The sequence below is a fragment of the Protopterus annectens genome, chromosome 4.part1 (assembly GCF_019279795.1).
Source record: "Protopterus annectens isolate FY-2018-M chromosome 4.part1, PAN1.0, whole genome shotgun sequence".
Taxonomy (NCBI): Eukaryota; Metazoa; Chordata; order Ceratodontiformes; family Protopteridae; genus Protopterus; species Protopterus annectens.
In genome coordinates, this window is record NC_056734.1 from 365,206,541 (window position 1) to 365,229,669 (window position 23,129).

The 23,129-nt window shown below is 42.9% G+C and overlaps 1 protein-coding gene across 1 annotated transcript in view; it reads left to right on the plus strand.

Annotated features, from left to right (window-relative positions):
• CCDC39 (coiled-coil domain containing 39) overlaps nucleotides 1-23,129 on the plus strand; it is a 1,972,012-nt gene that overhangs the window by 1,621,803 nt on the left and 327,080 nt on the right. Inside the window, exon 16 of the mRNA XM_044070181.1 lies at nucleotides 12,527-12,633. Within this exon, the coding sequence (XP_043926116.1) occupies nucleotides 12,527-12,633 (107 nt within the window). The remainder of the gene's footprint in view (nucleotides 1-12,526; nucleotides 12,634-23,129) is intronic.

Sequence of the window (23,129 nt, forward strand, 5' to 3'; positions counted from 1 at the left end):
GTCAGGTCCCATGAATGCTGTGTTTTTGGTTTTAGAGAGTGCAGCTTTTACCTGCATAGATATGATTACAGGGACTCTGCTTCCTGTATAGATATGGTCCCTTTAGCAGGTGAGAGGGGGGTAAAGTTAGCACTGAACCTATCTGCCAGGATGTTGGCAATATCAGTTGCTTCTGTAATTTTCGTGTTGTTGTGCTGTAACTCGGAGCAGATCTAGGTGTTGCCATTGAGATTCTTGACATAGCTATAGAATGCTTTGTGGTTGCCCTTAGAATCAGTGGCAATTTTGTTTTCGTAGCTAGCTTTGGAGGATCTTATAAGGGATCTCACCTTCTTACTGAGGCTGACCAGGGAGCTCCTCCACTCATGGGATTTTACTGTCTTTTACAACAGTCTCTTCCTTCTGTTGTAGAGTTTGTTTATGGCAGGAGACCACCAGATTGGCTTCCTTTTTTTGGAGAATAACATCTTGGTTCTGTTTGGGATAGTACGATCCATGCACTCGTGTAAATGCTTATAGAGTGCATTTGTGTAGGATTCAGCAGTCGTAACTGTAGTGTCCATCTGCATGGATGTCATGAAGTTCGCCACTTCTGTAAGAAGCATGAAGTTGGCTTTGGAGAAATTTTTTACCGTGGTTTCCTTAATGGTGGGCGGGGGCGGGATGTGGATATCTAGGGTGATTAGCTTATGTTCAGATCTGATAAACAAGGAGTTGACTTCAGCTGTGGAACACCGGTCACTCATGTTGGTAATGACTAGGTCTAGGATATTGTTGCCCCTGGTGGGGGTGTGGATAAGTTGATCCAGGGCATTGGAATTTATGAATTTCAGAAAGTGTTGAGCGAAGGAGTTGGTACATGAGTAGTTTTCCCAGTTAATGGTGGGGTAGTTGAAATCGCCCATTATTAGGGTGTTTGGTTGAACCCTGTTATTTTCCAGTATATCAAGAAAAGAGGAGTGGGAATCCTGGGATGTTTCCTTCAAGGGCATCCTGGAAATCCTGAAACAGAGGGGTGGCTGGACTTCCCTTCAGCCTTCCTCAGAGGAATCGGTATACTTGGTGGCTTTTCATACCCAGCCCTCTACCTCTTGGATCTCTCCACCCACTGATGAGCTTATTAAACTTATCGCTCAGACCTGGAAGATACCCGACTCCATCAAGCCGATCCCCAAGAGACCTGACCAGATTCTGTCTGTCCCTAAGGACGAACAACACTTGGCTAAGGGTATCCCAGTAAACACCGTGGAGATAGCGGCAGCCACAAAAAAGGAGCCTGCAGAAGAAAGTCCTACTATCCATGCTTCTAACAAGGAGTCTAGGACTATGGATAGGTTTGGGAAGTGCATTTATGCTTCATCAACCTTTGCTCTCAGGTCTTTGAATTACATGGCACACTCCACCAGGCTGCAGAGAGATCAAATTAAAGAGCTTTCAGATACTCTTACAGAAGCAGTAGCTGAAGGGGTCTGAGAGAAATTTACCTCTCAGCTTGCCACCCTTGAATCGATTCCAACTCGTCCATGAGGCTTATTGCTCACACAGCTGAAGGGACAACAAGAGCAGTGGGTTCAGGTGTAGCCATCTGAAGACATGCCTGGATGCGCTTGTGTGACTTTGCAGAGCCATTTAAATCTTTGTTCATCAATGGTCCATTTGACAGATCATCCCTGTTTGGACCCAAGGTGAAAGACACTAGCCAGATGTGAGAAAGATGGGTGGACTCTTTCTGCCATGGGTGTATGCTTCTCCACTCCTCATCAACCCTACTGTTGGAACCAGAGAAGTGGGAGGCTATGGTTCAAAAAGTCCCAAGGCCCTTTCCAGGATTCATGTCGCAAGGAGTTCTCCTAGGGCAGAGGGGGAGGTAACAATGGAAGACATCATTTTAGAGGCAGAAGTGGCCTGCAGAACCAGGGGTCCAGAGATTCTTTCTCTGCAAACTTCTACCAATGCGCCTGAACAGAGGCCCAATTGCCTTCCTCTGGAGGGAGTCAGGGGATGATTATCCCTGCACCAATCTGCCTGGCTACTAATGACAGACAAATGGGTGCAGGGGATCATTTTCAGAGGTTACATCATCCCCTTTTTACTGAATCCAAAAACACAAAAAAGACTCCCAGACATTCCACCCAGTCACAGGGAAGCTGCAGTCATAGAAATTCAAAAACTGCTCGACAAAAGAGTCATCCAAGAAGTCCCACCAGACCATAAAGGATCCAAATTTTACTCTAGATTCTTTTTAGTGCCCAAAAAAACAAGGGACTGTAGACCCATTTTGGATCTCAGCCAATTAAACAATTCAGTTCAACAAGCCAAGTTCTGGATGGTCTCGGTACAGTCAATACTTCCTTTCTCAGAAAAAGATGATTGGATGTGCTTTATAGATCTTCAGGATGTGTATTACCACATAAAAATGGACAAACACTCCAGAAGATTCCTGCTCTTCCGGCTGGGAGCTAGTCACTATCAGCTCAGAGCACTGCTCTTTGATCTCACCACAGCCCCCAGAGTGTTTACCAAATGTATAGCAGTAGTAGCAGCTCATCTCAGACTGCTAGGTTTTTGAGTATTTCCTTATCTCAGCAACTGTCGCCTTACTGCTACCACCAGGCATCAGCTCGTAAGGGCAGGAGATTGCACCCTTCATCTTTGCACTACCTTAGGCATCACAGTAAATTACAAAAAAAAATCACATCTGGAACCCACACAACAGCTGGAATTTATTGGAGCACTTTTAAACACAGTCACATGAATAGCATCATTCCCATTAGAAAGATTACAAAAGATCAGATCACAAGTAAACCACATTATTAAGAACAGAAGTTTTCCAGCGAGACTCATCCTGCAGGTGCTAGGGTCAATGGCAGCTTCTGTTACCCTAGTTCCCATGGCCAGATATCGCATGCATATTCTCCAATGACTTCTGACCTTCCAGTGGTCATTACTGAATCAGCCGATGTCTCATCACATCTTGATCACCAGTCATTGCAAACAAGACCTGCCTTGGTGGCTCCTTTCCAATGAGATCCTTTCAGGCAGTCCATTCCTCCTTCCACACCCCCAAGCAATAGTGACCATGGATGCTTCCCAAATAGGGTGGGGGACATTATCTGGGAAGGACAGTCCAAGGTACTTGGTTCCAAATGGAGGCTAATTTGCACATCAATGTTCTAGAGATGAGGGTGGTGCTCTTAGTGTTGCAAGCAATTCAAGATGTCCTCCCCTTGGGAACAGTGGCAATTCAGATGAGCAATATGTCAGTACTCTGATACATCAACAAACAAGGAGGAACCAAATCTTATCCTCTTTGTCGAGAAGCCCCCAGAATTTGGCAATAGGTGATTTCTTCCAACCACTTTCTAACAGCAATGCACATTCCAGGGAGCTCCAGTGTGATAGGAGACAAGTTGAGCAGAACTATCCTGATGCCTCACAAGTGGTCTGTCAATCCGACAGTGGCAGAAAAACTTTTCCAGGACTGGGGCCAACCTTGCTGTGACTTGTCTGCATCCCCCCCTGAACAACAAGTGCAGCAGTTACTTTGCCTTAACCCCCCCTCCAGGGGAGTCATGCAGAGAATCTCTTCTCCATGATTGGCCCCCTTCAGTCTTCTATATGCCTTCCCTCCCCACTCCTCTGATATATCAGTTTCTAAGGAAAGCCAAGAGGTTGAAGAACACAATAATCCTCATTTCCCATTCCGGCTTCGGCAAGTTTGGTTCCTATTCATTTGGCCTCACCTACTTTGATAACCTTGGGTTCCGGACCCAGCTCCAGATATGTTATCTCACCCAACAGGAATGGTTTATCTGAATCTCCAGCATTTCAAGCTCACTGTGTGGCTTCTCCAATTCCCATGATTGACAGGCTTTCTTCCCTTACCTCACCTGCCCAACAAATCATTTTAGCTCATCACAAACCTTCAACTAGAAAGCTGTATCATAATAAATGGGAACAATTTGCTAGATGGGCTCCTGACATTAATACTGACCCTTACGCAGCTCCTGTGGATAAGGTTTTAGAATTTCTGGATTTTCATTATCACTGTGGCTCTTCATCTTTGCCCATTCGAGTGCATCTGGCTGTGATATCTAACTTCCATATTGGTTTTGATGGTTCTTCACTTACGTCTCATAAACTGTGTAAGGCCTTTTTGAAAGGAACCCTAATGCTAAGGCCTCCCTTTAAAGAACCCAGCGCTCCATGGGATTTACACTTAGTCCTGCAGTCTCTCACCTTATCCCCTTTTAAACCTTCAACTACTTGTGACCCAAAAACTTTGATCTGATGTTGTTAGTCTTCTTTCCATTCATCACTGATGGGTTCGGTTCCGAACCCTTGGAACCAAGTCGGCCTATTACCAAGCTCGTGCCAGCCAAAAAAGCTCTCGAGCTAAGTCTCTACCCAGAATGCCTTCTCCCTTTTACCTCAGATCTCGTTTGCTGTGTAGTCGTAAAGCTGTATTTCAGCCGAGCTCTCAGCTAGGTGAAATCTTTTTTGATTTTTGTGTAAAATTTTTGGATATCTTCATAATTTACTAAATCATTAGTATTGCTAGTGCCATTTCTACTGTCTAACCTTATTCTTTCCACTCTACCTGTTATTACGGTTGGTAAACTTCAAGTACCATTGTTGGTACGGCCTTTTCCCTTACCCTTGTTGTATTTGTTCAATACCATAGTTGGTATTGTTTCTCCTGTTTAACCTATTTGCTTTTATCTTTATTCAGGTGTTTCCCTTTCTTCTCTTCATACAGTGTATTGTTATATTGCTGATTTTTTGTGATTTTTTTGAATGGAGTTGACTTCATTATAGTTGGATTATACAGTTGGCTGTGGTGTTTTTTTCTACCAAGATGTTGGATAAGAAAATAACTTCAGGATTTAAGCATTGTACTTCTTGTAAGGGCAGGTTACCTAACAGTGATTCTCATGATGACTGGATTATTGTGTACACTGTTTGGGAGTGGCCCACCTTTTGGTGTAGCCTCCATGTGATATTTGTCAGCGATTCAGCCAATGCACTCTTAATGAGCGCAAAAATAAACTCATTCTGAAGTGGTTACTCAAGTCTCCCTTCTCAGAAGCCATTTCTGTAATGGAGGTCTCAACCCCTCCTTCTAAATACAAAAAGATATCCCATTCTGTTCCTTCTTCACAATCTGGTGATCAGAGCAAGCCTGAGAAATCTAAGATCCTTAAGTTATCATTGGAGCATAAATCTGCCTCTTCGGCTCTGCCTTCCCTAGCTCCGACCATCTCAAAACCTTTGATACTGACTCCTGTTTTGGCACCGGACCTGCCTCCGGCACCAGTCAAAGACCTTACTGTGCCTATTTTGACTTCGGAACCTGTAGCTACTTCGGCTCAGGTCACGCCTTTGACTATGCCATCAAGTTCCATTTTGGAACTGACTGTTTCGGCTCTGAGTGCCACTTCGGCACCGAGCATTGTACCAACCTCACTGGATCTGACCCGTTTTCTTCCGGTCTTGAAACTAAAGACTTTGGTGCTGGCAGATCTAGCACAACGAACCTGATACTCCCCCTCAGTAGACCCATTTCTGGGCCAAGCGTATAGCCCATTCCTCGATTGTCCTGACTCTCCATCTAGAGTATCCACTAGATCCACCAGGAACCTTTTGGAACACGACATGGTGCATTTTGTAGACCAGCTGTTGGTAGCCAGGGGGATTCCCCTCACTTTCTAAGACACATCCACCTGCAGGACCTGGGTTGCCTTATCTATGGACTCCATCTTACAATCCTCCTTTGACCCTCTTGGTTCTGAAGCCTTCTGTTATGACATCCTTCTTGGAACCCATCACCTCGGTGTCTATGGTGCATCTCACTCCAGCTCCGAGTTTGTCCCTTTGGTCTTTGGTTCCAGCCGAACCGGTCCTTCCTCAATCTGGGGATTGGGGGATGGGCGAGTTGGCCCAGGGTATGGTGCCGACTCTCTCCTGGGTTCCTTCCTTGGCACCGATGGCTGTGTCCACGCCGATCCTGCTTGAGGCTACATCCGTGGGGGCAGGTCCATCGGAGTGGGGTGTGACCCCAGTCCCGAGGTTGTCTTTCTCGATTCCGGGCTCCCATCCCTCTTCGGTCAGGCCTGCCTGCCTTCCGCACGATGGAGAGGGCTCTTGCTTCTGGCAGCACTCCTTTGATGTCGGAACCCAAGTTTTCACCCCCTGAGCTACAGCTGTCACAGACCACCCCCCCGGGATACCAGGTAGAGAAGTTGTAGGACACCTCTGTTCAGGGTACCCACTCTTCCTCTTCACTGAGGAGCCCCCTCAAAAGAAGACATGCAAGAGGAAGCACGTGGACTCACCTGAGGAGTCCTTAATGGAAGACGTGGATTACAATGATGGTGAAGGGTCCCCACGGTCACCTCCTGATAATGTCTCCTTCAGAGATATTCTGGAGATGTTAAAGCAGAGAGGTGACTGGAAGCCCTCCAACCCTTTGTCTGAGGAGTCCATGTTCTTGCAGGCTTTTTATGCCTGGCCTTTTACCTCTTGGGTGACCCTACCTGCCGACGAGCTTGTCCAGCTCATTGTGCAGCACGTGTGGAAGAACCCTGATTCCATTGAGGTGATCCCCCAGAGACCAGGCAAAATTCTTTCCCCTCCCGAGGAGAACCTGCACTGGTCCAAAGGGTTACCAGTTGATGCTATGCTGGTGGCAGTGGCCATGAAAAAGGATTTGGCAGAGAAAAGTCTCGCTGTTCACCTGCCCAACAGGGACCTTTGCTTATATGATCCCTGAATTATTTGGCACATTTTATGAGGCTCCAGAGGGACCTGTTCTCTGAACTGTCTGGGACGCTCGCAGGACAGTTGTCTGATGAGGTCAGGGACAAAGTGACCTCGCAGCTCGCAACCCTGGAATCAATATCCAATTTGTCCATGAGGTTGCTCTCACATGCAACCGAAGGGGTGGCTAGAGTAGCGGGTTCAGGTATTGTTATGAGGCGTCATGCCTGGATGCGCATTTGTGACCTCACGGATCTCTTCAAGTCTTCCTTTCTGAATGCTCCCATCGAAACTTTATCTCTTTTTGGCTCCAAAGTGAAGGACATGCAAGCCAGGTGCAAACAAGATGGAAAAACCCTGTCTGCCATAGGCCTATGGTTTTCCAACCCTCAACGTACCTTCTCCAGGAATCAGAGGAGTGGGAAAATGTGGCATAAGAAATCTCAGGGTCCCTTCCGTGCCGCACATGGTGATGATACTCCCAGAGGCAGAGGGGGTAACAATTCTGGAAGACACCCCTATAGAGGCAGAGGGGGTCCTCACAACCAAAGCTCCAGGGACTCCTTCTCTGGACAGCCTTATCAGCGCTCCTGAGGGGGTGGCCCGATTGCTTTCCTCTGGAAGCAGTCAGGGGTTGTTTCTCTCTGCAATGAGCTGCCTGGCAATCTATCACCACTGATCGTTGGGGGCAGAACATTATCACCAGAGATTACACCATTCCCCTTTCTGTTCAGCCAGAATTTCCAAGAAAACTTCCCGATGTTCCACCCAGTCAAAGGGAAGAAGCAGCAGGCAAAATTGTTGGGAATAACGATACATTTGGAGAAATCAAACCTTATCCCTACACAACAAATAGAGTTCATTGGAGCAGCATTCAGTACTAAGTCCTGTCTGGTATCACTCCCATTTCACAGACTCCATCGATTGAGGCTTCAACTCCAAGTGATACTTTCTCAGACAACAGCCTCTGCAAGGGAAGTTCTTCTGGCCCTAGGTTCTATGGCTGCGTCAATTCCAATAGTGCCTCTAGCAAAGCTACGTATGCGGATTCTGCAATGGCTCCTTCTGTGTCACTGGTTCCCAAACTGTTATCCCCTGGATTACAAGATTCGAATAACCAACTCCTGAAAACAGGACCTGCTTTGTAGGATGAGGCCAGATGTAGATCTATGGAGCCGCCCATTTCACCCCTCCCAGCCCACAGCCATTGTGACCACAGATGCTTCCCTGATTGGGTGGGGGGAATCATTTCCAGGGAAAGACTGTCCAAGGCACATGGTCCACCTTAGAGGCCCACCTGCATATCAGTGTTCTGGAACTGAGAGCCATGCAGTTAGCATTGCAGGTGTTCCATTCGGCTCTCCTTTCCGGGACAATTGCAATTCAATCAGACAATATTTCAGTGGTCTGGGACATCAACAAGCAAGGAGGAACCAAGTCCTACCCCCTATGTCGAGAAGCCATGAGAATTTGGCAGTGGACGTATGCTTCCAACCACTTTCTGATAGCAACGCATATCCTGGGGTGCTCCAATGTGATTGCGGACAAACTGAGCAGATGCATCCTCATGCCCCACGAGTGGTTCCCTCAACCCCAAGGTGGCGTCTGTAATCTTCAGCCACTGGGGCCAGCCTTGCTGTGATGTTTTCTCTTTCCCATCAAACACCAAGTGCAGCAGCTACTTTGCCCTACTTCCTCCAGAGGGGAGTCACCGAGGGACACTGATCCAAGATTGGCCCACAGGACTTCTCTATGCCTATCCTCCCATTCCTCTGATCCCACAATTTCTATAGAAAGCTCTTTGGTTGAAATGCAAGGTGATCCTCATAGCCCCATTATGGCCTCGACAAGTTTGGTTCCCCTTCCTTAGGCCTCACCTGGTATATCCAGCATGGATTGTCTACCCTCTACCAGATCTGATTACTCACCCCCAAGGGTTGAGTCACCCAAATCTGTCCAGTCTCAAGCTGTCAGCTTGGTTTCTCCACTTCCAATAGTCGCCAGGCAAGCTAATCTCTCTTCCCCTGTTCGAGACATCATTCTGGCCTCTCACAAACCATCCACCAGAAGACTATAGCAGGATAAATGGAAAAGGTTCTCCATCTGGTCCAAGGACAACATGCTAGACCCGTACTCAGCTCCAGTTACTGCAGTGCTTCAATACTTGGCTACGTTTTATGATAATGGAGCCTCTGCCTCTACAGTATGAGTGCATCTAGTGGCAATTTTCACAGTTGTATAGATGGCACCCCTCTTATCTCTTTACGCCTCTGCAAGGCATTCCTCAAGGGGGCCTCTCATCTCAGGCCTCCTCTCAGACAGCCTGTGGAACCATGGAACCTCACTTTAGTCCTCCAGTCTTTGACTCATAAACCCTTTGAGCCTGCTGCTAAGTGTGACCTAAAGTTTTTGTCTTGGAAATCTTTGTTTCTGGTAGCCATTACCTCTGCCAGAAGAGTCTTGGAGCTACAGGCATTGTGTATCAAGAGGCCCTATCTGGTTTTTCATAAAGACAGAGTGCCACTTCAGATGAACTCATCCTTTCTTCCCAAAGTTGTTTCTGAATTCTCTATTAACTAGTCCATTGATCTGCCAGTGTTTTTTCTGACTTTTACCAATAGAGGAGTGTATTGCCTTCACTCCTTAGATGTACATAGACAATTGAGATTTTTACCTAGACAGAACCAAACCTATCCTTAAATCTGAACAGCTTTTCATTTCCTTTTCGCGACCCAAAATGGGAGAGGCTGTTTCCAAGGTTACATTATCAAGATGGCTAAGGGACTGCATACGTTTCACCTATTCCCTCCATAATGAATCCATGCCAAAAGTTAAAGCCCACTCCACTAGATCTAGAGCAACTTCTTTACCATTCCATTCCAGGGCATCCATGGATGACATCTTTGCAGCAGCTACTTGGGCTAAGCCTCATACCTTTATCAATCATTACAAATTGGACCTGATCTCCAGAGGGAGAGCTGCCTTCAGCTCAGTGGTACTCAGGAATGTTCTTCCATAAGGGCTGCCATGGACCTCAAGGTAGCTTGGGATTCTGTCCCATCAGTGATGAATGGAAAGAAGATTAACAACATCAGATAAAGAAATTATGTCTTACCATAATGTTCCATCTGTGTTGTTCATCTTCTTTCATTCATCACTTCCCACCCTTCTTCCCCCTCTAAAGGCTTCTGGGGGATGCTTTGGGTCTAAGTGGTGCCCAAGGGTAGTTGCGTCAAAGTGGGCTTGGCTTTACTTCCTTTTCTTATCAAACTCTATCTGAGGTAACAGGGAGAAGGGCACTCTGGGTAGAGACTTAGCTCAAGAGTTTTTTTGGCTGGTGCGAGCTTGGTAATAGGCCGACTCAGTTCCGAGGGCTCGGAACCAAACCCATCAGTGAAGAATGAAAGAAGATGAACAACACAGATGGAACATTATGGTAAGACATAACTTCTTTTTTTTTTTGCTAGCTATCACTTTGGCCAGAAGAGTATCAGAAATTCAAGTTTTATCCTGCAAGTCCCCCTATTTAATATTTCACAAGGACAGGGTTTCTCTCAGGACCAATCCTTCCTTTTTGCCAAAGGTTGTTTCAGAATCTAACATCAGTCAAACTTTACACCTGCCAGTCTTTTTCCCTAATTTCTCCAATAAGGGAAAGTAATGTCTTCACTTATTAGTCATTCACTGGCAATTACGTTTTTACCTTCATAGAACAAAGGATATCAGAAAATCCAATTGTTTGTTGCCCTTTCCTCACTTTCTTTAGGTAACCCAGTTTCAAAGGTTACCTTAGCTAAATGGCTTAGGCATTGTAGCACATTTATTTACCATTCAAAAGGACTTCAACCACCACATCCTGTGAAAGCTCATTCAACTAGAGCTGTAGCAACTTCTGCAGTTTTTCATGCTAGAGCTTCTTTAGATGCCATTTGTGCAGCAGCTACATGGGCATCTCCTCATATCTTTATCACTCATTACAAACTGGACCAGGATCTCTAGGGTGCGTTCATCATTCGGTTCGATGGTGTTCAGGAATATTATTCCATGAGACCTCCCAAGACTCAGGTAGCTAGGGACTCTGTCCCACATTCAAGGATTAAGTGAAGATTGACAACATCAGATAAAGAAGTTATGTCTTACTATAACGTTCCATCTGTATTGTCGATCTTCACTAATCCTTGATATTGCCACCCCTGCCTAAGACTCTTAGCGGACCGAATATTCCTAAAGACTGGTTTCATAATAGGGACACAGATTTGGTCTCTTATTTGTTGCTTCTTGTCTGTCTGTAACTATTATAGGCAAACTCGATCTGAGGTAATTTGCAGAGGAGCATTATGGGTAGAGCCTAGCTCGAGAGTTTTGGGAGGCCGAGTTGGTTCCGAGGTTCAGAACCGAGCCCCACAGTCAAGGATCAGTGAAGATCAACAACACCGATGGAATGTTATGGTAAGACATAGCTTTTTTTCAGTGGTAGCACAGATAAGCCTTATGGCCTCAATGTGCATCTTAGTGTATATAGTGTGCTAAGTTTAAGGCCATTTAAATGAACTACTTTCTCACTTGTTACATAAGGCTTTGTCTATTTCTAAGTTGTTAATATTTAATTCATACAATAATATTTGTCCTTCGAGTTATATATCAGCATCACACACATCCTTTGATTTGACTTTTATTTGATGAGTGTCATACATGTTGGCTTTATTATACAGTCAATGTACACACACATTTTAATTGGTTGTTGTTTAGTCACATGGTTCAAAAATTTAAAAGATTGTTCTGTTTCAGGGAAGGGTCATTTATGATGAAGTCTGTAGGATTGTGAATGAAAGCATTCATATTAAAACTGATTGCTGCTCAATAATAGTGGAATTCTTTGTGTTTTGCATTTTCACATCTAGTTATCATATCCAATGTTATTTTAGTTACTATATATGTTACTGTAATGTTGTTTGAGTAAACTGTGTTTGTCAAGGGTGGGTTAATATTTAGATGTTCAATACACAAATCACTGTTGCAGTAGCGTAAGCTATATGAGTCCTACTCCCAGCCTTGTAAGATCACTAGCCAACCAGCAGTTCCACTCTGCCTACCAAAGAGGTAGTCTCTTTGTCAAAAAAGCTCTTCAGCTTTCTGTGTTCCAACTGTTAATTTATGGAGCTCTGCTTGAGCTCCTCACAGTTGTAGCTCGTGGCATCCAAAGCTTTGTGAAGTTGTCCTGTCACAGAGAGTGTGGCTCATATAGTTTAGGCTGCTGCAGCAGTGATGTATTAGAGCATCTACCGTTATGGTAAGTTTACTTACACAACTGTATTTTCCATGCTATTTATTATCTCACTAAGGTTGCTTCTGAGGTAGTTGGAGGGTGGTATTTTACAATTCTAGTTAATGGATGCAGTAAATACTTATATAAGGGGTATGACGGTCATGCTGTGCTATAATATATATTCTGGTACTTGTGCTATTTTGCTACTTTTAGCATAGACCCCCCCCCCCCCACTAAGAATTTATTTAAATTTAAGATAATATTCCAACAGCAGAGTTGTTGTAAGCTACCTAACTTTAGTTTTTTTTCTTATTCTGAGTTCAAAATGTTCTCAAAATGAAAAGTTCTAACCTAGCACCTTTGCTTATTAATAAATTAACTGGTAAACCAACACATAAGTGGAAGAGTTGTAATACAAAATTTTAGGTATTGTAGTTTCATATTGGAAAGATGCTTTCATTTTGTGCTTGCTGTTAACTCTGAGATGCTTTACTTCTGTAGGTGAGGAATATGAGGAAAAGCTGAAACTAGAAGAACAGAAGAGAGCTGTTGAAGAGAAATACAGATTCAAGAGAAAGCAAATTAGGGAATTACAGGATGATTTTCGGGTGATGTATACTTTTAAATTTTACTGTAATAGAATTTAATTTGGTAAATAATACTGCTTATTATTCATATTCACAGTTTCTCATGCTGTTGATGTATTCATTTTACTTCAGTTTCTAACTCTGGGAGGTGGTGGGAGGAGGAGAATGGTCATGCAACCTTGTATTTGAAGGAACTATTAGAATTTTTCTGGTGAATTGTGCTGTTCTCATTAAGGGAGTTCAGATGTAACAGGCATTTAACTGCCAGTTGGAGGGGAGTAATTACAAAGCATTTTTAAGAGCTGGGAGGAGCCCCATAATGCTGCATAACAAAAAGCAGATGAGTTGCTTGTCTCTTGTCTCTGAAGTAGGGCAGCTGACTACATCACCAGTAACATGGGTTTGCCAAACACCCTTGGTTATTGGTGAATGGATGCATTTGCCAGCTTTCTTGTAATCCATGAAGAAATTGAGAGTGATGGCACTGTCTGGCAGCAGTTATGTGGTAGTATATCAAAAAAATATGCGCAGTATATAGCTGGCTCTAACATATATCCTAAGAAGATATACAGATGAGATAGTACAACCATTTCTCCCTTCAGCAGTATTTCATGTTTGCACTGTCATTGGAAGGATTTATTAAATAAAAGGAAGTTAAATATCCATGTCCATTTTGGCTGTGTGTGTCATTCTTCTACATTCTGTCACCTGGGGCTAAGAAGATGTAGTCCCAGTGAAGTTCAAGAAAATGTGAATGGCAGAGGAGTAGGGAGACTGACAGGGAACCAAATGACACAGAAGGATGATATACCAAAAAAAAGTAGATGAAGAAGAATAGGAAGAAGGTGCTTTGTAATTATTCATGTGATCTAGTATTCTGTGTAAATACTCAATTCATTTCCTAGCTTCATCTGAAATTATTCTTTTTTTTCCTTTATCAGTGGGGATAGAGTTATTAATTCTGACACATGCGTATGTTGTATAGTTAAGCAATAACCCACGGCTGGGTGTGGGTAATACTGCATTTACCCATGGTTGGTGTGGTTTGGTCAGGAGGGCAAACATAATGTGGGTTATTGCTATTATACAATGACATTATTTAGGAAAAAAATACTTACTTTTCTTAAATAATGTCTTTTTATAATGTCTCTGTGCTGCCCTTCTATGTTTTGCAGGTATCCTGGGGCTTTTTTTGATATACTGCGCATGTCTATGAGACTTGTGTTCCCACGCTTATGCAGTACATCTGTGCTGTGCAAACGCACCAATGGATAAAGAAAGATCTCCATTGCCTTTTTTTTTTAATTTATTTTGAAGATGAGAAAGACATCAGGAGACTTTTTACGCTTGGGAGAGCCAGGGCAGACAAAATAAAAGGATAATCGGGTAAGTTTCTTTAGTTTTGCAGAACATACCTGATTATCCTCTTATTTTTGTCTGCGCTGTTTCCCTCTTTCATTTCAGGTCTTCCGTTTTAATTTTTGTTTTAAAAAGAAAAGTAAAAAAAATTAAGATATATACTAATGGGAAAAAGTCCGGGCGACCGGATCTTTTCCTGTTAGTATATTCTCGGATTTACAATAGGCACAGCGGTTGAGCTGGCCAATCAGCATGCTCGTTTTTAAATATGAATGGCCAGTCATATAATTTGAAGTAAGTGTCTATTTTCTGATGGCCCTGAACACTAAATCACAATAATATTAGACTCTTTTTCTTCATTTTTAAATATCTTTTATTAAATTAACACATTTTAAGTTGTAAAATTAACTTGTATACATTAATAGAAAAGAAAACAAATCCTAATAACAGTTTCCATTGTTATAATTTTACAGTGTATGTATGTATGTTTTCTTTACAACAAATTTAATTCAGTATAACATTATGCAGATTGCTCAGTTCCTCCCTTCCCTTAAACCTCACACCTCCTCCTGAGCATTATTATGCATGCTCTGTCCCCATACATGTTATCTATTTTTATAGAATTTCTTCCTTCCATTTTCCAAAGATCCCACATGAAACTGATTTGCATCCTTTCAAAACATCTATTACAGTTGTTTACAGTATGATTTCCATTTTCTGTAATTGCTTTTTTGGCTATCAACAGCATTTAAATTAGTAACGCCTTAGGCAATTCAGTTCTTGTATCCCACATTTCTTTAGTGTTCCCCAGCATTTCTTTCAGGGATTTTTTAAATCCATGTCATGGCATTCATAAAAAGCATGTTCTTAGCTTCCTCTGTCTTCCCCATCACATTTCCAACATTTGCTATCTACCTGAGGAAAAATTCTAAGTCTGCTTGGAGTATAAAAATACTTCTGCAAATACTTCCATGCAAAATCCTAAACCTTCTGGTCTTTGTTGCATACTTGGGACCTCCACAGATTTCTTCCCATTGTTCATTTGTAATTTGCCTTTTAGTCTCTTTTTCCAGTCTTTTCTAACATCCTGTGATTCTTACACGTATCATTCAAATTTTATACTCTCTACTTATCATTTTTGACAGAATCTTCTGTTCTACACTCAATTAAAAACTCAACCAAATACCTTATTGGTCACTGATGGGGAAGGCAATCTGTAACATGCAGTCCAAACTTTTGTTTAGCCTCATTCAACTCTATTACATTTCCCTAATGAGTGTTTTGCTCCCCATACCCTGGTTTCTTTGCTAACTTCCTCCAGTACATTCCAGCCCCCTCTTGCCTGTTTTGTATAAAATACTTTCTGCTACTTTAGAAATATGCTATTCTGTATGGTTGTTACTGTTCTGCTTAAGGACTTGCATCCAAAATCTTATGCTCTCTGTCTTTATCTCTTGGACTCTCCCTATTTTATTATCATCCTTTCCATTCTGATTATGAACCTTCTGCTTGAGTTATGCGTTTGAATCTTAAATACATAGCTTTAAAGTGCCTCTTGAAATAATTTAATCCTAAACTACTACATTCTATGGGGAAAGAAATCAACTTATCCCACTTAACACTTGCTCTGTTTCCCCTCCAAAATAAATTTATTCCAGTTCTTCATTAATAATCATCCACAATTTCTCCTGTGCTTCATAAAAATATGCCTATGTAAAAAGAGCTTAAGAGACTAAAAACAGTTTCCCAACAACTTCCATTTTTTTAATTGCTGTAGTCTTTTGTTTAGTTTCATCCAACATATCAGCTGCCATACCAGAACTGTTTTTAATCCACACACCTAGTTACTTCATTTTATCATGTCAGCATAAATATAAGTATTGCATAAGCACATAATTTACTGCTATAACGTTTGTTTCATCATATGTTTTTTTTTTTTAGTTTCTGAAAAAGATCTGAAACTTTCTGAAAATATTCCACAATACTGATACATACTTTTCTGAATTTGTCAACTACAAAATAATATAATCTGCAAATAAGACTAGTGTTTCTTGGTTATCATAACAGTTACATCCTTGATTTTTTGAATCCCTTATTTTCTTTTCTAACAGCCCTAAATATGAAGCAAATAACAGAGGGGAAAGAGATCCCTGACTGGTTCTTCTGTTTAAGTGCACCTTGTCAGAGGCAAGCCATTCCACCTCAAAACTTGCCCTGTCATTTATCCTTTTAACCCTATTATTCTGTCAGGAAATGCAAATGCTACTTTTGCCCTATTCATAAAATCCCAGCTGTCTCTGTCAAATGCTTTCTCTGTATTAAGATTCACCAAATGATAGCAGTGTTTTCTTGCACTCTGCTTCTATTTGGAATATCTTTTTTCTGTTAATGTTATTAAATATTTGCTACCCCTTCCACAAAATTATATTCATCCATATCTGTCAGTTTGCCGTTATGTTATCTAATATAGACATAAACACTTCATAATCATGGTTTAAAATCAAAATGGGTCTATATGAAGACGGATCCGAAGACTCTTTACCCACTTTCAGTGATGCTACCACCACAACTGCCTTCTTCCAAGAAAGAAGTACTTCCTCATTTCAAATATTGTTGAACAAAAAAGCTTTCCAGATCTTTGTCACACTCTTCCCTCATATCTTCCAGAGTTCCACAAGAATACTGTCTGATCTTGAAGACTTCCCTGATGATTGATTATACATCACTGTTTTTATTTCATTTCTTCCTATCTCAGCCATTAATTGTTGAACTTCATCATCCTCTCACCTCTGCATAACTAAGGCTTCCATAAATATTTCCATTTATGCCTTTTCCTAGTTTCCCCACTCTTCTGCTTTAAATAAATGTTCATGAAATGACTGAATATCTTTACTACCTTTATAGAATCTCTGGTCATTTTTGTCATAACAGGCTCCCCAAGTTTTAGCTGTGGCTCTTTCTGCTTTCGCTTGTCCAAGTCATCATGGTAAAAATGTTTGCACTCTACAGTTAAAAAATAGTTGCTTAACAGCAGCCTTTATAAAGGTCAAGCAGATTGCTCAAATTCTCCTTTATTTCCTTTAGAAAAGGTTGCTCGAAATCCCCTTCTGCAGTACTTAAACCTTTGTCAATTCCTGCAACTAATTCATATTACCTTTTTCCCGTATCTCTTTCTCACTTTTAAGGTCTTTTTCATTTTATCCCACATAGTAGCTATGACTTCTGAAGTAATTTCTGTCTTCCCTAATACCTTTTGAGCCACCCCTACTACCCATTCCTTAATTTCCTCTGTTTTTAACAAATAGGTAGGAAAATGTTAGTGTCTCATCTTTACATCATTACTCTGCATCCTTATTTTTATCTTTATTGATGTATAATCTGATTATTGGTCGAGTCTCAACATGTTTAATTAAATACATGTTCCTGTGAAATATTGTTTAGTTACAGTCAGCTCAGTTATTATATCTTAAGAGATAATATGCAAATTCTGAGTATCTGCTACTCAGTTCAAATTTTCCATACCATATATTTGCATATATTTCTTCAGAAATCTACCTACTTTTGTTATATTTTCTTTTCTATGTCCCCTGATATAGTCTTACTAATTGCAAATCAGGTTCTAGTCCCTGATTTCTACAGCTTTATCAACCCATCTGAATGGCTAGGACTGCTTTTGGCCAAACAACTGTGAGAATCTTCCCAGCCAAACTTTTTATTCTTTCCTGGTCAACCTTCACTTAGTTTTTCCAAATTTTTTTCTTTGCTGACATCCAATCATTGAAATTACTAGCCAGTAGTAGAATTTTACTAAAACTGATAACTTTTACTGGCTTTATTAGTAGTTTCTCAGTTTTCACACTGCGAGAGCTCTAATCAACATGTTAATTAGTTGCCATATCAGAAACCTTCCAGATTACCTTCTTGAGTGGTCCAGTGTAGGTCTGGCTTACGTACTGTGAAAGTACATCTCCGTGCTGTTTTTGTCCTTCATGTTCCCTTTGTTGAGCAGTTACAGCCAAGATTTACATTGCTAAGGCATTTTTCTGTGGCTTCTTTATCTTAATTATCCTGTTCATAGCTGTTCCCCCTCCATAGGATCTTAAACTTTGTTTTGGGGCATCTAACACTTCAGTTGATTAAAGCCTTTTTCTTGTGCTCTCAGTTTTTTGTTCTGGAACATCATTCCTTTGAAAACCATTGCTTTTTTTTCTCCCCACCAGACCTGCCTGAATGCTTCACTACCTTCAACTAGTTGGCCCATTTGTTCTGTTTGAGGGTAGGGAGGGTGATAGCCAGGCATCTCTAGTCTAGGTGAGAATCCAACATCCCATTCTTTCCTGCTCTGTACCTTATTAGCCAATTCATTCCCCCAAATAGCAGGAATTTGATGGTAAAGAACAAGTTAGCTTACCAATCCATTGGGTTTGTGAACCCTCTCCACCTGGCAGCCCACTGAGCTCTGCTTTTGTGTTGCCAGCTGCAGAGAATGTACCTTCATACTCTGTCTTGCCTTATGTGCATCCATATCAGCAACATAAACTCATAGACTCATGCTCTGCTGGTTCAAGACCTAGTACTGCCACTAGGTGTCACCCAAGTGGTAAGCCAAAGGCTCCTCCCTCTTCCCAGGATTGAACACTGGCAGCAGCCACTTAGTCTCATCCTCCTCCCCCAGCTCCTACTAGGGTTTAGGCTGTTAGGGGAAACTTGGATCACCTGCATTGTAGTCAATGCTTTATCCCACTGTCCTATGGAGCTGGTTCAAAGAAGACCATTACTTTGAGGCACCTCTCTGAAGTGAAGACCTTATGGTATGAGAAACCTTATCTGGTATTATTCAAGGACAAGGTTTTTCTGTGAATTTATCCTTCTTTTCTCCCAAAGACAGCTTCAGAATGCACTGTTAACCAAAGTGTCGCTCATACTACGTTATGATTCAAGATGAACAGGCAGGGTAGTTCGTTTATATGCTTTATTATACAGAAACACATCAGGATGGATAGCAGCAACATAAAATAAAAACAAACTGATTAAATGACAGACCATTGCATACATGCATGCTTAAATTTAAACAGCTCCCTACAAAATGGCAGTCTGGCTTGCACGTGCAGAGTATTTATACACATGTGCAAGCCCATGGAAAGCTTCTTAAAGGTATACATACATACCTAGCTACATCCTTCCTCTTTAGTGAATTGCCCACAATAAAATGATATCTGAATAAGACATGCAGTTATACAGACACTGAGAAATAAATACAACGTTTATGTCCAAGTTGCCGTGTATCTGAAACATGGTCTGGAAATGCAACCTGATCTAGTAATATAGCAGTTAGGACTGGGTTTAGCAACAAGGACACTTATTGGTGAAAAAGAAGTTATGTACTAACCATAACGTTCCATCTGAGTAGTTGTACTTCATTTGTCTTCAACTGTGAGAATACGGATCCGAGCCAGCAAAAATTAATAGCATCAGCTCCACGCTCCAGACTCCTCCCCTTACCCATAATACACCTCCACTGCTTTTCATCCCCAGATCGAGTTTACAGAACTTCTACTTAGAACCTGACCTGATAACATACTTGGGACTTATACTACAGCCCATAGGCTGAACATGCACCAAGGTCTGGGGGAAGGAGGGAGGGACGGTTGAAGACACTACTCAGATGGAACGTTATGGTGAGTACATAACTTCTTTATCTGAAGTAGTTTACTTCATTTGGTCTTCAACCTGTGGGACAGAGTCCCCAGCTACTAAACTCCTGGGAGGCCCTCATGGAAGGATATTCCGGAGCACCGCGGAGCCAAAGGATGCTCTCCTTCTAGATGTCAAATCCAATTTGCAATGGGAAATAAACATATGAGATGAGGACCAAGTAGCTGAAGAGCAAATGTCATCCAAAGACACCCTAGACCAGAAAGCTGCAGACATAACCATGGACCTAGTGGAATGAGCTTTAACCTGACCTGGAGGAGACATGCCTTTGTCCTTATAGACCTGCAGGATGCATGAAGAAATCCATCTAGCTATAGTGACCTCGGAAATAGATTTGCCCAAAAAGGGTCTATGGAACGAAACAAACAATTGAACAGATTTACGAAAATTTTTTTGTCCTGTGTAAATAGAATCGTAACTGTTTATGAACATCCAACATGTGTACTTTGTATTCCATCCTGTTGGTAAAATTGGGAAAGAACACAGGCAAATTTATAGTCTGATTGGTACTGACTGGTGACGCCACCTTAGGAAGAAAAGATGGGTTGGTTCGAAGGGAAACTCTCTCTTTATGAAAAATCATGTGTGGCAATTTTATGGACAAGGCCTGTAGTTCCGAAACAACTTCTAGCAGAGGTAATCGCCACCAGAAAAGCTGTTTTCCACGGTAGAAATTTTAGATCTGCAGTTGCGGCAGGCTCAAAAGGCAGAGCGACCAGAGCTTGGAGAACCATAGAAAAGTCCCACGGGGGGACAGGATCTTTGACCAGGGGGCATAGCAAAAAAGTGCCTTTAATAAAGGCTTCACACAGTCTAGAAGATGCCAAGGATGCAGAATTCTCACCCACATGAAAATGAGAAATGGCAGCCAACTGAACTTTGACAGTAGAAAAACTAGCTCCATGCTGGAAAATATCAGCTAGAAAATCAAGAATAGCAGAAATAGGAGCCGTAAAAGGATCTAAACTCCGCTGAGAGGCCCAGAAAGAAAAATGTTTCCATTTGCTGCGATAAACCTTTCTGGTAAAAGACTTATGAGCAGCTACCAAAATAGACTTAACTGAGGAGGAAAGTCCGGTAGTCCTAACAATAACGGAACCTGGAGCAGTCAAAGCTGTGAGCTTCATGCTGTCCAGACTCTGATGAGGCATTCCCGATGGGTGTGAAATCAGATCCTGAATGGATTCTAGGATACAAGGTGGAGTCAGAAGGTGAGACCAAAGGAAGGGAAACCATACCTGCTGAGGCCAGAATGGGGCAATGAGGATCACCTTGCTCCCCAGTTGACAAGCTTTCTGTAGAAACCTCGGGATGAGAGGAATTGGTAGGTAAGCATACAGAAGACCTGGAGGCCAAGAATGAACTAGAGTATCTCTGGGGGACTCCCCCAGCAGGGGGTCAGAGCGAAAAACCTGCTGCACTTCGCATTGGAAGGAGATGCGAAGAGATCTCAGCAAGGTTGACCCCACTCGCTGAAGATCTGTTCTGCTACTGATGGATTCAGAGACCACTCGTAAGGCATCAGAATGGTCCAACTTGGCCTGTCTGCTAGAATGTTGGACCATCCTGCAATATGTGTTATGAGAAAACGACCGGTGGAGATCGCCCGTTCCCACACACTCATGGACTCACGACAAAGAGGATAAGATCTGGTCCTTCCCTGTTTGTTGATATACCAGACTACTGACATGTTGTCTGACTGAATGGTAATCGTTCCCAGTGGAAGAAAGGCATGAAGGGCCCGCAATGCTATAAGGACCACCCTCATCTCTAGGACATTGATATGCAAGCTGGTCTCTATGGGAGACCACAGGTCTTGGACTGTCCTGCCCGAACTATGCCCTCCCCACCCGAGTTGGGAGGCATCCATGGTCACTGTGGTTTAGGCTGGGGCTGGAACAAAGGATTGTCCCTCAAAAATGTCCGGAGAGCTCATCCACCATATGAGGGATGACCGACACACTTGACTCAGGTGGATAGGATAGATTAGTGGTAAATCCAACAGGGATCACTGAACCGCTAGAGTCCATTGAAGAATCCGCATGTGTAGCAGAGCACATGAAAGGAGAGTTATGGTTGCTGCCATCGAACCTAGGGCCCTCAACAGTGATTCTGCTGTCGGGAGGTGAGAACGGTAAATTAGGGAGACATGCATCCTGAGGTTTTGAACTCTCTCTGAGGTCAGTAACACTTTGCACTGTAGTGTGTTTATCCTGGCACCAGTGTGATCTGTCACATGTACAGGCAGTAGTAGAGACTTGACTTTGTTGATGGTGATACCCAAACTCAGGGAAAGTGTCAGAAAGTAATCCCTGGTTTGGGAAAGTAGATGCCTGGTGGGAGCAGTGAGGAGCCAATAGTCCAGGTACTGATAGACCTGAATCCCCTGAAGCCTCAGGTGAGCCGCTACAACCACCATCACTTTGGTAAACACCCTGGTGGCTGTGGTGAGACCAAAGGGGTAGGGCCCAAAATTGATAATGATTGGCCGCTAGCCAGAAGTGGAGGAACCTCCTGGAGCTTCTGTGCATTTTTATGTGATAGTAAGCATCCTGGAGATCTAATGAGCACATCCAGCCACTGTCCTGCAGGTACGGCATGATGGACTGTAGTGTGACCATTCGGAACTTTTCTTTGGCAACTGACTGGTTCAGGATAGAGGGTTCCAGGATAGACCTTAAGTCCCCCATTTTCTTTGGCACCAGAAAGAACCTGGAGTAGAAACCCAATCTGGACTGATCTGGGGGGATGGTTTTGATGGTTCATTTTCCTTGCAGCTTGGAAATTTCCTGTGCTGCTGCCTCCCTTTGCATGGGTGGAATGTCCTGGAGGTGTGTGGGAGGTATGGAGAACCCATGAAGGCGATAGAATATCCTCTGGATATGATTTGAAGCACCCAGTTGTCCGTTGTTATGGACTCCCATGCCGCTGGGTGCAAGGACAGTCATCCCTTGACTGCCTCCAGAGTAGAGCGGCCGCGCAACCCCTCAGGGCTGCTGCCTGGGTCTGTCCGAGAATGGTTCTCGACAACCAAAGTTTTGCGGACCCCCTCGACCTCTGGGCCGGGGTCCATTCTGTCCCCCTCTGCCTCTAGGAGAAGAAGAGCCCTGAGTGTCCCGGGAATACTGAGACTTCCGGAACCACATCTTCTTTTGCTCTCTCTGGTTCTGGGAAAAGGACCTTTGAGGGTTATAGAAGCTGATCCCGATGGCAGACAGCATCTTCCCATCCTTCTCACTCTGGACTAGTGTCTCCTTGATGGTCTTAACCAAAAGAGTCGAGCTGTCATAAGGAGCATTAGCAAAGGACACCTTAAAGGGTAAGGTGAATTGGCACAACCTGAGCCAGGTGTTACACCTCATGGACATGCTGGACCCAGCCGCCCTAGCCACTCCTTCCATACCATGGGAGAGGAGTCGCATTACCGTATTTGATACTGCTCT